This window comes from Peromyscus maniculatus, chromosome 19 (genome assembly GCF_049852395.1).
Source record: "Peromyscus maniculatus bairdii isolate BWxNUB_F1_BW_parent chromosome 19, HU_Pman_BW_mat_3.1, whole genome shotgun sequence".
Taxonomy (NCBI): domain Eukaryota; kingdom Metazoa; phylum Chordata; class Mammalia; order Rodentia; family Cricetidae; genus Peromyscus; species Peromyscus maniculatus.
In genome coordinates, this window is record NC_134870.1 from 29,380,673 (window position 1) to 29,399,445 (window position 18,773).

The window sequence follows — 18,773 nt, forward strand, 5'->3', positions numbered from 1 at the left end:
TTTCCTGCGATCATAAGGTACTCCTTTAGACTCAGTTCTCCGCATTCTCAGGAAATATATACTTTCCAGATAGAGCCAGTTCTTAAGGCAATAATAGTGAAGAGTTAGTGGTGTGGTTAAATGTTAGAGCACCTGCCTAGTATGCTGACTCAGTCCCTAAGAGCACCATGAAAAGTTTTAGTGGGTTAAAAAGCGCTCATGGGGGCTAGAGAGAGACTCAGCAGTTAAGAGCACTGGCTGCTCTTCCAGAGGACCCAGGTTCAATTCCCATCGCTCACATAGCAGCTGATAGTTGTCTATAACTCGAGTCTCAAGAGATCTGACCCCCTCTTCTGGCCTCTGACGGTACCGGGCACACACAATGCTCAGACACACATGCAGATAAAACCAATACTCATTAAATAAATAAATAATCTTGAACAGTGACCATATAATTCTTCAAATAATAAGGTATGAGCACTTCTGTGCCTTGTAAGTATAATGTACCAACCTCGGGTGTTCAGTAGGTGGTCTTAACTACAGTGTGAAAAATCTACTGACTCTCCTTAGAATTTAATGAGATTTTTCCATGAATTTCCTTCCTGTTGCTTAATACAAGATGAAGACTTATTGTGGCTTGGACATACTGTAAGTATAAAAGCAGTCATTGAGCTGGATGTGGTGGTTCACATCTTTAATCCCAGCACTCGGGAGGCAGAGCAGGTGGATCTCTGAGTTTGAGGCCAGCCTAGTCCTACAGAGAGAGTTCCAGCACAGGCAGGGCTACACAGAGAAACCCTGTCTAGAAAAACTAAAACCAAAACAAACAAAAAAAGTTGTAATTGGAAGTTTCTTGTCCCGACTGCCTGTTGTAACTGGAGGTGGAGCCTTTCTGTCCTGATTGCCTGGTCCCAAATAAATACACAGAAGTTTATGTTAATTATAAATGTTTGGCTGATGACTCAGGTTTAATACTAGTTAGCTCTTACATTTAAATTAACCCATATTTCTTTTCTATGATTTGCCATGTGGTTCGTGGCTTATTACCTCATTTTCTATATGTCTTTCTTCCTTGGCAGCTGGCTGGCATCTCTCTTGACTCTGCCCTTCCTTCTTCCTGTATCTCAGTTTGGCTTTTCTGCCCTGCCTTTTCTGCCTAGATGTAGATCAAAACAGTTTTATTTACCAATCAATGAGAGCAACATGTATTCACATCATGCAGAATCCCACAGCAGCCTATTCCCGAATAACCACTCTGAGGCTTATATTAATTGTAAATGCTCAGTCAATAGCTGAGGCTTATTACTAACTAGCTCTTACATTTTAAATTAACCCATATTCCTTATTTACTCTCTGCCATGTTGTGGTACCTTTATTAGTGTGACACGTTCATCTCCTGCTCCCTCTGCATCGGCCAGCAACTCCTCTGACTCCACCCTTCTTCCTCCCAGCGTTCTCAGTTTGGCTGTCCCACCTATACTTCCTGCCTGGCTACCAGTCAGTCGGCTCTTTATTAACTAATGAGAGTAATACATATTCACAGTGTACAGAAGGATTAGTCCACAGCAAAAAGGTCATTGAGGCTCAGCAGTTAAGAACACTGGCTGCTCTTTCAGAGGACCTGGGTTCAAATCCCAGAACCCACACGGTGGCTCACAATTGTCTGTAACTCTAGTTACATGGAGATATGATGCCCTCTTCTGGTCTCCATGGGTACTAGACATGAAAGTGGTACACAGACATACATGCAAACAAAATACTATACTCAAAACCAAAAAAAAAAGTCACTGAAATAATCCTTAAGGAAAACAAAAAACAAACAAATATTTTCTACTGATGTAGCTGCTACAGTTTCTATAATCTGTTTTGTTTCTTGTGATTAATTCCTTTCCCACCAGAGACTCCCAGAATAAGATCTCTTAAGCTTAGCTTCATGTACATGGTCCCTTGTAATTTTGTGCAATATATTATGTGTGGTCAGTTACTTAGCAGAAGGCTCAGTATTCATCAGAAGATCAAAAGGTTTGATAATACATGTATATAATGCCAGCAATTGGGAAATAGAGGCAAAGCAAGCCCGGGCTATATGAGACCCTTTCTAAACAAACAACTAAAAACCCAGAAGGTCAAAAGGAGGCTGTCATTGCTTGAAGCATAGGTTTTTGAGGGTTTCTTTGTACTGATGCTCATTCAGTGGACTCCCCCACAGGAGAAGAGATGAACAATGCTTTCCCTCTGTTCCTCCCTGACACGCTCCAACACATAATTTAAAAATGACTAGTATTGTCTGTATGTACATGGTGTGGGGGTGGATGTGCAGGTCAGGGGACAACTTTGTAGATTTCACTCTTTCCTTCCACCTCTCATTCGGCTTCCAAGGATAGAACGCATGTCACAAGGCTTGGGAGGCAAATGCTTCTGTCTGCTGAGCCCTCTGGATGGACTCTCACAGAAAATTCACTGTCTTCTCATTGTGCTCCTAAACCAAGACATGTAGAGGTCTTCTACAAATTAGACTACCTCTAGGAGGGAAATAGTCTTCAATTTTTTCAAACTTTCAGACAAACTTGCCAATCTGATGTGTATATAAAAAATAATAATGTATACAAAAGGTCATCATCGGGTCACTCTTGCTGGGCAGTCCATAGCACCTGCTTCAGTTACTGACCACTTCAAACTATTGATGGAAAGCGTTTTCTAGTGGCGTTTACTGTTTGGCTTCTTGTGAAAATTATATGTTCCTCACTTTTTGTTGTTCTTTGGAGAAAACCGTGTGTGTGTGTGTGTGTGTGTGTGTGTGTGTGTGTGTGTGTGTGTGTGTCCCTTAAACAGTAATCTGGTTTAAAATATAATTATTGCTTGGTGGTACACACTTTTAATCCCAGCACCAGGAGGCAGAGGCAGATGGAGCTCTGTCTGGTCTACAGAGTGAGTTCCAGGACAATCAGAGCTACATAGTTAGACCTCAAAAAAGCTACCCCCCACAAAGGGAGGGATAGAGTTTTACTTTTAATTGTTGTCTTTATCTGTTCCTTTCAAGTATCTTTCAACTAGGAAGAAATCAGTGATTTAAATAAAATAACAAGTCAGTATAATCTCTGTTTTAAAATTTTTGAATCGTAAAAGTGTTTGTCCTGTTAAAATTTCACACCGTTCATCTGAAAATTTATCGGTGTGTAATTAAAATAGAATTTAGAAAGGAATGGTAAAATCACCAACTCTGTGGAAGTCTACTACGATGGTTAGTTTAAACCAGATAAAAACAATCTCCAAATAATCATCTCTAATGGGTCTGTTTTAGTCTAAAAACAGAGTTCTTAGTTAAGTCATATACATTGAAAACATTCGCACAAAGCTAGAAAACAATGGGAATTAAAACTGCCCTGTTTGCTTTTAGAAGTGAAGGTTCTTTTGATGTAATGTAATCAGTCATTTGATGTAATGCTAACCCACAAATCTAATAATTAATATATCCACACCTTTTCGCGCGCGCACACACACTTGCACCTTCTTCTAAAATATGTATTTAGGAACAAATTTAAACTTAAAAGTAATGAAAAGCGCCTAACTTGTAAGGCTTAAATAACTGCATTTAAGTGCAGTAACAATTTAGGACTCTAAGCGCCGCTGTTCACCTGCTGGGAGAGCAATGCACAGGAAAAGCCATCGAATTCTCAGCGCTGACAAAATCAGACTGGCAGATTCCAGAGTCCAACTGCGGGACTGCGGTGAAATTCCGTCCCTAGATTTGTGGCTCTCCAGCTTTCCATAAGATTACTGTTTCCATCACCACAACCAAAGAAAGGTAAACCAGCCGCCTATGCCCTGTGAAGACTGAAGGGGTTCTTTCGCGAATGAACAATGGCCGCTTCCAAGAATCAACACCGGCGCGGCGAGCTGGTCCTGTTGTGTACGCTGATGGGGACGCTGTGCCAGATCGGGCTAGGACAGATTCGCTACTCGGTGCCAGAAGAGACAGACAAAGGCACGGTCGTGGGTAACATCTCCAAGGACCTGGGGCTGGAGTCGGGCGAGCTGGCGGAGGGCGGGGTCCGCATCGTCTCCAGAGGTAGGTCTCAGCTTTTCTCCCTGAACCCGCGGAGCGGCAGCTTGGTCACCGCAGGCAGGATAGACCGGGAGGAGCTGTGCGCTCAGAGCGCGCCCTGTCTTGTAAATATTAACATTCTAGTTGAGGACAAAGGAAAACTCTTTGGGGTAGAAATCGAAATAGTTGATATTAACGATAATAATCCGAAGTTCCATGTTGAAGATGTGGAAGTGAAAATTAATGAAATCGCTGCCCCTGGAACACGGTATCCACTCCCAAAGGCTGTTGATCCAGATGTGGGCATGAACTCCCTCCAGAGTTACCAGCTCAGCCCCAACCAACACTTCTCTCTGGACATGCAAAGGGGAGACCACGGGGCTATAAACCCAGAGCTGGTGCTGGAGCGCACCCTGGACCGAGAAGAAGAGCCCATTCACCACCTGGTCCTCACGGCCTCTGACGGCGGCGACCCTCGCCGCTCCAGCACAGCGCTCATCCAGGTCACAGTGTTGGATACAAACGACAATGCCCCTGTTTTCGACCAACCGGTTTACCGCGTGAAAGTCCTTGAGAACGTGGCCCCGGGCACCCTGCTGCTCACGGTAAGAGCTAGCGACCCGGATGAGGGTGCCAATGGGAAAGTGACATACAAATTCCAGAAAATTAATGACAAACAGTCCTTGTTATTCCATCTTCATGAAAACACGGGAGAAATGACAGTAGCGAAAACTCTGGACTATGAAGAATGTTCATTGTATGAAATGGAGATTCAGGCCGAAGATGTGGGGGCGCTTCTGGGGAGGAGCAAAGTGATAATTATGGTAGAAGATGTAAATGATAATCGGCCGGAAGTGACCATTACATCGCTGTTTAGCCCAGTGTTGGAAAATTCTCTTCCTGGTACAGTGATTGCCTTCCTGAACGTGCATGACCGAGACTCTGGAAAGAACGGCCAAGTTGTCTGTTCCACACATGAGAACTTACCTTTTAAATTAGAAAAGTCAATAGACAACTATTACAGATTGGTGACATGGAAATATTTGGACCGAGAAAAGGTCTCGCTCTACAATATCACAGTGATAGCTGCAGATCTAGGAACTCCACCTCTGTCTACTGAAACGCACATTGCCCTGATTGTGGCGGACACCAATGACAACCCTCCTCGCTTTCCTCACACCTCCTACACAGCCTACATCCCAGAGAACAACCTGAGAGGGGCTTCCATCTTCTCGTTGACTGCACATGACCCCGACAGCCAGGAAAATGCCCAGGTCACTTACTCTGTGTCTGAGGACACCGTACAGGGAGTGCCTTTGTCCTCTTACGTCTCCATCAACTCAGACACTGGCGTCCTGTATGCACTACAGTCTTTTGACTTTGAGAAGATCCAAGACCTGCAGTTATTGGTTATTGCCAGTGACAGTGGGAACCCTCCACTCAGCAGCAATGTGTCGCTAAGCCTGTTTGTGTTGGACCAGAATGACAATGCCCCTGAGATTCTATACCCTGGCCTCCCCACAGATGGCTCCACTGGCGTGGAACTGGCTCCCCGCTCTGCAGAGCCTGGATACCTGGTGACCAAGGTGGTGGCGGTGGACAGAGACTCGGGACAGAACGCCTGGCTGTCCTACCGCCTGCTCAAGGCCAGCGAGCCAGGGCTCTTCTCTGTAGGGCTGCACACGGGCGAGGTGCGCACCGCGAGGGTCCTGCTGGACAGAGATGCCCTCAAACAGAACCTGGTGATGGCAGTGCAGGACCACGGCCAGCCCCCTCTCTCCGCCACTGTGACGCTCACGGTGGCGGTGGCTAACAGCATCCCTGAAGTGCTGGCTGACTTGAGCAGCATTAGGACCCCCGGGGCCCCAGAGGACTCTGATCTCACGCTCCACCTGGTGGTGGCAGTGGCTGTGGTCTCCTGTGTCTTCCTCGTCTTTGTCATTGTCCTCCTGGCCCTCAGACTTCAGCGCTGGCAGAAGTCTCGCCAGTTCCAGGGCTCCAGAGGTGGATTGGCCCCTGCACCTCCCTCACATTTTGTGGGCATTGACGGGGTACAAGCTTTCCTGCAAACCTATTCTCATGAAGTCTCCCTCACTTCAGGCTCCCGGACAAGCCACATTATCTTTCCTCAGCCCAACTACGCAGACATGCTCATTAACCAAGAAAGCAGTGAGAAAAATGATTCTTTATTAACAGCCATCGATTTTCATGAGAGTAAGGATGAAGATGCTTGTGCTCTGGTAAGTTCGGTTCTCTGATTCTCAGAGGAATTTTGAGATATGCCAAAAGTTTTGTGTGCGTTTAAATGATGGTAATGTAAAACCAAACACTTAAAAGTCATAGGTGTTGAAAAGCTTGTTTTCAAGGGGGTTGGACAAGGCCTGGGGATGTAAGTTGGTTGTCAGAGTGCTTTTCTAGCTTGCACAAGTCCTGAGTTTGATCCCCACCACCACATAAACTGAGCAGGGTAGCACATGTTTGTAATCCTAGCACATGGGGGTGGGGTGACAGCAGGAGGATCACAAGTTCAAGGTCATCCTCTGGTGCTTTATTAAGTTCAAGGCTAGCTTATGCTATGTGACACTCTGTCTCAAAACACACCACAAAAGGCCCGTGCAAAAAGCCTAGACAAGGCCAGTGGCACATGCCTTTTATCCCAGCACTTGGGAGGCAGAGGCAAGCAGATCTCTGCGAGTTCGAGCCCAGCCTGGTCTACAAAGCAAGATCCAGGACAGGCACCAAAGCTACACAGAGAAACCCTGTCTCGAAAAACAAAACAAGGGCCGGGCGGTGGTGGCACACTCCTGTAATCCCAGCACTCTGGGAGGCAGAGGCAGGCAGATCTCTGTGAGTTCGAGGCCAGCCTGGGCTACAGAGCTAGTCCAGGACAGGCTCCAAAGCTACAGAGAAACCCTGTCTCAAAAAAAAAAAAGAAAAAAAAAGAAAAACAAAACAACAACAAAATCTTAGACAAGACATTGTTCAACCTTTAAAACATCCCATTATTTTCATTACTCATTTGGTTAAGAACTAATTATCTACCACACACAATACGTTTTCTACTTGTACACATGTATATTCTGTTAGCACTACAGAAAAGTAATTGAGATTTCCAAATCCTCAGTAATTACCTTAGTAATCATCAAATATGTCACAATTATATTAGTCTACAAGTAGGCACTGCAAGGTTTCTCAGCTTTAAACATCTTTTGAGGCCAGCTTCTCTAATCAGCATTCACTAGACTTCGCTACTGCTTATATACCTCAAACCACAAGCACATTTTGAAATAGGGAACTTGGCAGGAGGTGAAACCAGTGCGTGAATGTTGAGTGTGTGTATATAGACCTTCTCCGGGTCTGTACCAATGGAATCTAAATCCTGAACCAGTAATTAGTCTTCCCTCCAAAAGAAAAGCAACAAAATCTAAACCTGAACCTTCAGTTGGGTGGCGGCGGCAGCGGCGCACGTCTTTTATCCCAGCACTCAGGAGGCAGAGGCAGGTGGATCTCAATGAGTTCGAAGCCAGGCTGATCTACAAAGCAAGTTCCAGGACAGCCAGGACTGTTACACAGAGAAACCTTGTCACAAAAACAAAAACAAAAACAGGGCTGGAGAGATGGCTCAGAGGTTAAGAGCACTGACTGATCTTCCAGAGATCCTGAGTTCAATTCCCAGCAACCACATGGTGGCTCACAACTATCTGTAATGAGATCTGGTGCCCTCTTCTGGCCTGCAGGTATACATGCAGGCAGAACGCTGTATACATAATAAATAAATAAATCTTTAAAAAAAAAATAAAATAAAACTTTAAAAAAAAAAATAAGGAAGGGGGAGGGAGGGAGGGAGGAAGGAAAGAGAAAGAAAGAAAGAGAGAAAGAGAGAGAGGAAGAGAGGAAGGAAGGAAGAGAAACAGAAAGAAAGAAAAAGAAGCTTTTGTAAAATACTGAGGAATCCATTTCAGTAGACTTTCGTGAGCATTCATATCCATCTGAAATGGTAAGAGCTCAAGAATGACAAACAAATTCTAAATAAGTTAACCAATTCCAGGGGGGGAAAATGACGGAGTTATACACATTATCTGCATTCCTTCTTGTAGCATTTGAATAAAGCTAACTCCTAGTTTATCACCAGTCAAAAGTGGAAGACAAGGTAAGACTTTTGTGATTGTGGAGAAGGATATCTCCCAAGGTCTGGGCAGTGTTCCACCCCATCTTGCACATACACTGGAGTAGAAATTAACGTCCTACTTTCTGTAACATCTGGGTGCACAATCATTTGAGAAGACAACTGTATCACTGGCACTTTGTCATTTTGTTAGGGGTTTGTTTGTCTCTTGCCTGGTACGTGTGGGGCCCTGGTTTGATTTCCATCACTTCCAAAACTAATTAATTGAGTATAAAGTTCAATCAAATGTCATTATATTCAGTAACTTTATGTAATGGGCTCACTATGAGCTCGATTTCTCCAGTTTCCAAACTCACTACATTACAATAGTGTAGTGCATGGGTAAAGAAATAATGTGTATTTGTATTGCAAATAGCTAAGCATTTCCCCAGTAATTCTTTTTTACAATGAATTAATGTAATATAAAGAATAAGACAGAAACTACACGATTTGGAAATAAGAAAAGCAGGGACTAGCAGGCTGTACTATGTTTGGGCTACATCACTGAGACAGTCTTCTCAAATGAGTATCTCCTAAAGAAGGAATAAAGAAAATGTTGACATTACCAGGAAGAAAGGACATCTGAGGAACGGGACAGATCTGCCCAACCACAAAAAAATAATTTGCAACAATACTGATGTTTCCAAACATTATGAAACAGCATTGATTACTTAGAAATATGGAAGAATTATAGAAATAAATAAAAAAAGGAATAAAAGCAGTTTCAATATAACATAGCCAAAAAAGAAATAAATTTGTGAAATTAATAGTCAATAGGCTCAGATGGTAAGACTAATGCCATATTAGTTATTAAATTCTCACTCAAAAGGGTAACACTTTGCTTTAGGTAAAAGCACAGTGAATGCACAAAGAATGGACCAATATATGTAGGTTTGCATAAAAACAGTGTGGCATTTCCAACAATCTTGAAAGAATAAAAAGATATATGAAAGAGGTTTAAAATCTGTTGTTCAGTATGTGAATATTAAAATATGACTTATTTAGTTAGGCACAATTGTTCTATTATTAGTTGGGGGTGAATCTCCAAATAGCAGAGGCTGCAGTTTCCTACTGTGGACTCTGGGCGCCGCTGTTGGCCAGATTGGAGAGCTTGGAGCTCCATGTCTTGCGCAGCCGCAGAGCGCTTTCCTGTCGCCCTTTCTCCGCCTTATCCTTTACACCGCTTCTTCCAAGCAAAAGAAGAATCGTTTCGTGGGCCAGAACTGACATCAAAGTCCATTTGGAGCCCGGAATATCCGCAGCACGGAGCTTCCTTGTAATCCTGCGTCTCCAGACTGGTGAGCAAGCAAAGGGAAACCAGAAGGATGCGGGAGGGCGCTGCCGAGAGGGCGCGCCGGGTGCAGAGGCGGCCAATGCTCCTTCCCTTCCTGCTGTCTTTGTTCTGCCCCGCGCTCTCTGAGCAGATCCGCTACAAGATCCCCGAGGAAATGCCCACGGGCTTTGTAGTGGGGAACCTCGCCAAGGACCTGGGCTTCAGTGTCCAGGAGCTACCGACGCGAAAGCTGCGTATCAGTTCTGAGAAGCCTTACTTTAGTGTGAGCGCAACCAGCGGGGAGTTGCTAGTGAGCAGCAGGCTGGACAGGGAGCAGATTTGCGGGAAGAAGCCTGTGTGCGTTCTGGAATTTGAGGCCGTTGCTGAACATCCATTGAACTTTTATGACGTGAGCGTGGAGCTTGAGGACATTAATGACCACATGCCAAAATTCACGCACACTTCCTCAGAGCTGCAAATAAGTGAGTCTGCACAACCAGGCACCCGATACCTTCTAGAAGTAGCAGAAGATGCAGATATTGCTTTAAACTCGCTACAGAATTATAAACTCTCTCTTAGCCCTAGTTTCTCACTAGTGAATAAAGAAAAACAAGATGGTCGTAAATACCCGGAATTGGTGTTGGAGAAAACTTTAGACCGCGAGCAACAGAATTACTACCGATTAGTCCTGACTGCCTTAGACGGCGGGAATCCTCCCCTAAGTGGCACCACTGAACTTCGGATTCAAGTCACTGATGCCAACGATAATCCTCCGGTGTTCAACCAGGAAGTGTACAGAGTCCGCCTTCCGGAAAACGTGCCTCCAGGCACAACTGTGCTTCAGGTGACAGCTACGGACAAGGATGAGGGCGTGAATTCGGAGATTTCTTATTCCTTCTACAGAGATGGGCAAGTGTTTAGTCTCAATTCAAAGAGTGGAGAAATTACAACACAGAGGACACTGGATTTTGAAGAAATCAGAGAATATTCTATAATAGTGGAAGCGCGGGATGGTGGAGGCCTGGTTGCACAATGTACAGTTGAAATTAATATACAAGATGAAAATGACAACATCCCAGAAGTAACAGTCCGCTCTCTACTCGAAATGATTCTAGAAAACGCAGCGCCAGGGACACTAATTGCTTTGATCAAAATAAACGACGGAGATTCTGGCGAAAACGGGGAGGTTAATTGTCGACTAGACGGTGAAGTGCCCTTTAAAATAATCCCTTCTTCTAAAAACTCATATAAACTAGTAACAGATAAAACCTTAGACCGAGAGCTGACCCCAGAATACAACGTCACCATCACCGCCACTGACAGAGGCAAGCCACCCCTCTCCTCCAGCATAAAAGTCACCTTACACATTGGTGACGTCAATGACAACCCTCCGCTTTTCCACCAGGCCTCCTACTTGGTGTTTGTTGCCGAGAACAACCCACCTGGAGCCTCCATCGCTCAAGTCAGCGCCTCGGACCCCGATTTGGGGTCCAATGGTCACATTTCCTACTCCATCATAGCCAGCGACCTGGAGCCTAAATCCCTGTGGTCCTACGTGACCGTGAACGCGCAGAGCGGAGTGGTGTTCGCTCAGCGCGCCTTCGACCACGAGCAGCTGCGCTCCTTCCAGCTGACTCTGCAGGCGCGCGACCAGGGCTCGCCCGCGCTCAGCGCCAACGTGAGCATGCGCGTGCTGGTGGGCGACCGCAACGACAACGCGCCGCGCGTGCTGTACCCCGCGCTCGAGCCCGACGGTTCCGCGCTCTTCGATATGGTACCGCGCGCCACCGAACCCGGATACCTGGTCACTAAGGTGGTGGCTGTGGACGCGGACTCGGGACACAACGCCTGGCTGTCATACCATGTGCTGCAGGCCAGCGATCCCGGGCTCTTCAGCCTGGGGCTGCGCACTGGCGAGGTGCGCACAGCGCGTGCCTTGGGCGACAAGGACGCTGCGCGGCAGCGCCTGTTGGTTGGTGTTCGCGATGGTGGACAGCCACCGCTCTCGGCCACTGCCACGCTGCTGCTAGTGTTCGCTGACAGCCTGCAGGAGGCCCTGCCAGACCTCAGTGACCACCCACTACTCCCTGATCCTCAAGCGGAGCTGCAGTTCTACTTGGTGGTGGCCTTGGCCTTGATTTCTGTGCTTTTCCTCCTGGCTGTGATTCTAGCCATAGCGCTTCGACTGCGACACTCCTCCAGCCCCTCTGTCTGGGGCTGCTTTCAGCCTGGACTTGGTTCTGAGTCTGGACCTGTGGTTCCCCCCAACTACAGCGACGGTACTTTGCCGTATTCCTATAATCTGTACGGTGCACATGGCGGAAAGACAGAGTATAATTTCCTAAAATGTAGTGAGCCATTGAGTTCAGGACAAGGCCTTCTTTGCCCGGAGTCATCTGGGGCCTTGTTTCCACTTTGTGATTCCGGTGAGCCGACTTCCCACCCGGAACCTCTAACAGCGGTGAGTTCCATTCAAACCTTTGCTTCCCCCTTCTTGAACTACACAACTGTCTATATTTACATAGCAATACAGCACGTTTTCTGGTCTTGTGAATCCTCTTCAAAAAATTTAAAATGGCTCTATTTCCTTTCATCAGTGAAGTGAGGTGAATTATGCTATAAAATAAGTTCCAGAAAGAAATTCAAAAGGTTACAGGTTTACAGTGTAGTGAAATATCCACATAGTACTGAGAGGGTCACAACAAAATAGGTGGACACTTTGTTCAAAGTGATTGAAGTTTACCTGTTGGTTTTCACTTTTTTGAGACCGAGTCTTGCTAGGTAACTTTTAGGATGGCCCTGATTCATGACTCACAATGTATCCAGGCCTGCCTGGAAGTTACTATACTGTGTGGCAGAGGCCAGCCTAGAACGGGAGATTCTCTTGCCTCAGTCTCCTGGAGGCTGGATTACAAGTCTGAGCCACCATTCTTTCTCATTTTATTATAAATAGACAAGCATTAAATTTAGAGTACGTAATAATTTGCCAGGTGATGGCGGCACATGCCTTTAATCCCTGCATTCAGGAGGCAGAGGCAGATGGATCTGTTTGAGGCCAGCCTGGCCTACAAAGGGAGTCCTGAACAGCCAGGGCTCTGTTACAGAGAAACTCTGTCTCAAAAAACAAAACAAACAACAACAACAAAAAAAACTTCATCTTTAAGCATGAAACTACTCATTGGTATCTCCCTTCACTGATTTCACTAATAGTTCACTTTCTTTGCGGTTATTCCTGTGGTTAGCTTCCTAGACTCACCTAACAGTCGTGGCTTTATGAGTCCCCTAAAAAGACACAAAAACTACTGTGTGTGTTTGTGGAATGAAAGGGAGTTGCTGAATTCTTCAGACTCATCTCACTGCGTTCTATGCGTTTGGGAGAACTGTGACATCCTACAGAAAAGGAACGATTGGGGCTGGGATGCAGTGGTAGAGCACTACTTCCGGGATGCTCTAGGCCCTCAGTTTGATGCCCACAATAGAAGGGGAAGATGAGAGAAAGAAAAGAATTGAAGATACTAACACTCCCATTTCTTTTGTTCTGGTTCATATGTGTGTGTGTGTGTGTGTGTGTGTGTGTATGTATATATGTGTATATATATATATATATAATTTTCATTTTATGTGCATGAGTGTTTTATCTACATGTACATTTGGACATCATTTGTATGCCTGGTACCCTTAGAGGTCAGAACATGGAAAGTATTGGATCCCTGAAACTGGAGTTATAGACTGATGTGAGCCACCATGTGGGTGCTGGGAATTGAACCTGGGTCCTCTGGGAGAGCAGCCAGTGCTCTTAACTGCTGAGCCATCTCTCTAGTCCCTTCCTCTGGTTCTTTTTGTTTGTTTTAGTTTGGTTTGGGGTTTTTGTTTTTTTGACACAGGGTTTCTCTGTGTAGTCTTGGCTGTTCTGGAACTCACTCTGTAAACCCGACTGGCCTCTGCCCCCTGAGTGCTGGGATTAAAGGTGTGCACCACCACCACCTGGCTGCCTTCCTCCGATTCTTGACATCTAATCTTTGAAAAGGGAAGGGCGAAGAGAAAAACACTGGATTCATCTTATAATTTGAAGCCGCAAAGGTTTTCCCACCATCCTTGTAGTGAGTTCTGAGTTATTGCTTCTTAAAACCAAAAGCTACTCTTAGGTATGAATACAAAACTGCCATTTCATACTTACTATGTCTTTGCTTGGTGTCCTCTGGCAGTCATAATTTCATAAATGACATCCTTAAAAACATAGTTCTTCTTCACATAACACCACTTACCATTTACTTCTTAGTAGTAAATATTCATTCTGTATTTTGTGTTCTTTTTCCTAAATTATTACTTAAGTTTAAATGGCCTTTAGAATAAGAAATGTATGACCACTTTAAAATTGAATAACCGGGCTGGAGAGATGGCTCAGAGGTTAAGAGCACTGACTGCTCTTCCAGAGGTCCTGAGTTCAATTCCCAGCAACCACATGGTGGCTCACACCCATCTGTAATGAGATCTGGTGCCCTCTTCTTGCAGTCATACATGCTGTATACATAATAAATAAATAAATCTTTAAAAAAATAAAATTGAATAACCTAGGCAACTTCTTTTCTACTGGGCCACTTCTCAGCCCTTGAAACTGTATGAGGATTGGGGATATAGCTCAGCTCAGTGGTAGAACACTTACCTAGCATGCTGAGGTTCTAGGTTCCATCCCCAGCAACACACACACACACACACACACACACACACACACACACACACACACAATGAAGAATTGAAATTGAAACTTGCTTTTTTTCCAAATGTTAATTTTTATTTTCCCAATAACTGTACATGCATCATGTATTCACATCAAAAGCTAAATCCTTTGTGAACTAGTGGAAAAGTTTAAATAGTTACATGAATGTGAAATTTAAAACCTCAATCCTGTCTGGCCCTAGTGACAGCACATCTTTTGTCCCAACACTTGGGAGGCAGAAACAGGCAGATTTCTGTGAGTTTGAGGCCAGCCTGGTCTACAGAGTGAGTTTCAGGACAACCAAGGGCTACACAGTGAGACCTAGTCTTTAAAAGCACACACACACACACACACACACACACACACACACAAACATCTTTGTCTTGTTAAGATTTTAACATTAATATGTAAGGTAAGAAAAATGTATAAATATTGTCCAAGTAAAATTATTCATATAACACAAAAGTTTTTTAACTATTAATTTTATCATTAAAATGAATAAATATATGTCTTCAAAATGGATAATCCATCTGTACACTTATTCAGTGTAATTATGAGCCATGCTTGGTGGTGCATGCCTTCAATGCCAGCACACTGGAGGCAGAGACAGGAGGATCTCTGTGAATGTGAGGCTAATCTAGTCTATATAGCGGTTCCAGGGCAGCCAGGGCTACATAATGAGGTCCTGCCAGAAAAAAAATGGAGCCAATATAATTATGAAATGAACATGTGTATCATACAAGTATGAAGGAAATATGAATGTTGTATAACTTTCATATCAAAATTACCTCTAAAAGTTGTAAAGACATATGCAAAACAAAACACCATAAAAATAAAATTGTAACAATTTATGGAGTGTGTACAAACCAAATTTTTAAATGATTTAGGTTAATGTTAAACCAAAATGTTTGGGAAATTAATGCAGAAATATCATCCCACTTCATTTACAAGTCAGACATCCACAATGGTCATTGCTTTTGAAGTATAAATGCAAGAAAATACTTAGAAAGTTTTAAATCACAATAAGAAGCGAATACTATTTTCTTTATCAATCATCGATAATCAAATATTTCATGGGGGCACACGAGTAGAGAACCAAGTACTCCGGAGGCTGAGGCACGATTGCTTGATCCAGATCAGCCTAACGACTCCATTTCTGTAAGACACCTTCTCGAAAGAACAAAAGGAGGGAAGGAGGAAAGAAGGGGTGAAGGAAGAAAGAAACAAAGAAGAAAAACGAAGAAAGAAAGACGGGGAAGAGAAGAGGGCTTGAGAAAGGAGCAGAGAGAAGGAAGGGATGTAACGTTTCAGATGGTGTAGTAACGATTTAGGACTCTGAGCGCCGCTGTTCACCAACTGAAAGAAAAACTCCGCGCTCCATCCGGATTTTCACGTCAGCGACTACACAAAGCCCTGCCTGCGTACCCTACAAACTGGCTCCCGGACTATAGCAACAATCAACCTTTTAACTTGGAGCGCTCTGACTTTCTCCTGAGGAATGAGTATCATCGGACAGTTGTAGGAAGAAAAGAAGGGCCTAGGGAGTAAGTGGGCACAAAGGGAATTCTGAGAAAATTCCGTAGCAAAAGCAACAATGGCTGCCGGGACCAGACGCCCGCCCTGCGGAAGACTCACCCTCCTGTGCGCGCTGCTGGGGATGATGCTGTGGGAGGCCAGCGCCAGGCAGATCCGCTATTCAGTGCCGGAAGAGACAGAAAAGGGCTATGTAGTGGGAAATATCTCTAAGGACCTGGGACTAGAGCCCCGTGAGCTCGCGGAGCCCGGAGTCCGCATCATCTCCAAAGGTAAGACCCAGCTTTTCTCTCTGAACCCGCGAAGCGGCAGCTTAGTCACCGCAGGCAGGATAGACCGGGAGGAGCTGTGCGCCCAGAGCGCGCCCTGTCTCCTAAGCTTTAAAGTCCTGGTTGAAGACAGAGTGAAACTTTATGGGGTGGAAGTAGAGGTGCTTGATATCAACGACAATGCGCCGAAATTTGAGGCCGAAAATTTGGTAGTAAAAATCAGCGAAATTGCTGCCCCTGGAGCACGGTACCCACTCCCAGAAGCGTTTGATCCAGATGTGGGCATGAACTCCCTCCAGAGTTACCAGCTCAGCCCCAACCAACACTTCTCTCTCCACCTGCAAACCGGAGATGATGGAACTATAAACCCAGAGCTCGTGCTGGAGCGCACCCTGGACCGAGAGGAAGAGCCCATTCACCACCTGGTCCTCACCGCCTCCGATGGCGGCGACCCGCGCCGCTCCAGCACAGCGCTCATCCAGGTCACAGTGTTGGATACAAACGACAATGCCCCTGTTTTCGACCAACCGTTTTACCGCGTGAAAGTCCTTGAGAACGTGGCCCCGGGCACCCTGCTGTTCACAGTAAGAGCTAGCGACCCGGATGAGGGTGCCAATGGAAAGGTGACATATAAATTCCGGAAAATTAATGACAAACAGTCCATTATGTCATTCCATCTTCATGAAAACACCGGAGAATTGACAGTAGCGAAAACTCTGGACTATGAAGAATGTTCATTGTATGAAATGGAGATTCAGGCTGAAGATGGTGGGGGGCTGAAAGGACGGACCAAGGTGGTAATTATGGTAGAAGATGTAAACGACAATCGGCCGGAAGTGACCATTACATCTCTTTTTAGCCCGGTGAGGGAAGATGCGCCTCCAGGGACGGTAATCGTTCTTTTCAATGCACATGACCAAGACTCAGGGAAGAATGGTCAAGTTGTCTGTTCCATCCCGGAGAACCCCTATTTTAAATTAGAAAACTCAGTAGATGATTACTATAGGTTGTCGACAGCCCAGACTCTTGATCGAGAAAAAGCTTCCGAGTACAACCTCACAGTGACCGCAACAGACAGAGGAACCCCATCCATGTCCACAGAGATTCACATCACCCTGTATGTAGCTGACATCAATGACAATCCACCTGCCTTCTCTCAAACCTCCTACTCAGTCTACCTCCCTGAAAACAACCCCCGAGGCACCTCCATCTTCTCAGTTACCGCCCACGACCCCGATGACAGCGAGAACGCTAAGATTACTTACGCTTTGGTGGAAAACACCATCCAGGGAGCACCACTCTCCTCCTACGTCTCCATTAACTCTGACACCGGTGTGCTCTATGCTCTGCAATCCTTTGACTATGAGCAGTTTCGAAATCTGCAAATGCAGGTGACGGCAAGTGACAGCGGCCGTCCACCACTCAGCAGCAATGTGTCCCTGACTGTGTTTCTATTGGATCAGAATGACAATGCTCCCAAGATCCTGTACCCCTCCCTCCCAACTGATGGCTCCACTGGGGTGGAGCTGGCTCCCCGCTCAGCAGAGGCCGGATATCTAGTGACCAAGGTAGTGGCAGTGGACAAAGACTCTGGACAGAATGCTTGGCTGTCCTACCGTCTGATCAAGGCCAGTGAGCCTGGACTTTTCACAGTGGGGCTCCGCTCAGGCGAAGTACGCACGGCTCGGACCCTGCTAGACAGAGATGCTCTCAAGCAAAGCCTCGTGGTAGCTGTTCAGGACCATGGTCAGCCCCCTCTTTCTGCTACCGTCACTCTGACAGTGGCTGTGGCAGACAGCATCCCGGACATCCTGGCTGACTTGGGTGGTATCAACACTCCTGCGGACCCTGATTCTGATATCACGCTCTACCTGGTAGTAGCAGTGGCTGTGGTCTCCTGTGTCTTCCTAGTCTTTGTACTGGTGCTGCTGGCCCTTAGGCTAAGGCGCTGGCACGCTTCGCATCTGCTGCAGGCTACACCGGGTGGATTGACTGGGGTGCCACCATCACATATTGTGGGTGTGCAAGGGGTTCAAGCTTTCCTACAGACCTATTCTCAAGAGTTTTCCCTCACACCTGACTCTGGGAAGAGTCACCTGATCTTCCCGCAGCCCAACTATGCAGACACGCTCATCAGCCAGGAGAGCTGTGGGAGAAGTGAGCCCTTGTGCGGTTCAGTTGAGTCCAAGTTTCCTATCGATGACACTCCTTTGGTTCCTGTGAGTTTGGGTTTTCCCCTTTACTGTTATGATAATTGCCTCTCTGCTTTCATGTTGCGTACGTTGATAGTTAAGTATTTGTAACCACTCAAGTTTTCACTGAGTCTAGGCTTTCAGTTTATTGGTCAGACATCGCTGATAAGATTTCACTTTCTTATCACGAAACTCTTGTCAATGGGGGCAGTTCTTATTATCCTGCATGGATGGGGCTGTTTGGATAGAGCTGCTTGGTTGGTCACAGTGGCTCTCTACTATCTCTTCAGCTGGAGTTCTCTTCCTGACATTAACTGATCATTATTCCTAATGCCTCTCATTGCAGTTCCTGCTCCTAACACGGTTTCTAGTGTGACACTTTTGTAAGGGTGAACTAATAAGTGCCCCTTTATCAGAGGAAGCAGCCGAAAACCCACAGTCTCTCCCCCCCCCCTTTCTATTTCTACGACAGGAAAACACCTCGATGAACTGTTTCTATTTGTGCTTAAGGTTTTTTTTTTTTTTTTTTTTTTTTTGGTTTTTCGAGACAGGGTTTCTCTGTGTAGCTTTGCGCCTTTCCTGGAACTCACTTGGTAGTCC

The 18,773-nt window shown here is 45.6% G+C and overlaps 1 protein-coding gene across 13 annotated transcripts in view; it reads left to right on the top strand.

Annotated features, from left to right (window-relative positions):
* LOC102907684 (protocadherin gamma-C4) overlaps nucleotides 1–18,773 on the top strand; it is a 200,658-nt gene that overhangs the window by 73,260 nt on the left and 108,625 nt on the right. The window contains exon 1 of one of the 13 annotated variants that reach the window (XM_042264436.2): nucleotides 9–6,264. The exons of 10 other annotated variants lie outside the window; for them this stretch is intronic. In XM_042264436.2, coding sequence (XP_042120370.2) covers nucleotides 3,841–6,264 — 2,424 coding nt within the window. In that variant the 5' untranslated portion in view covers nucleotides 9–3,840. 2 more of the 13 variants (XM_042264446.2, XM_042264433.2) reach the window with 2 other exon arrangements.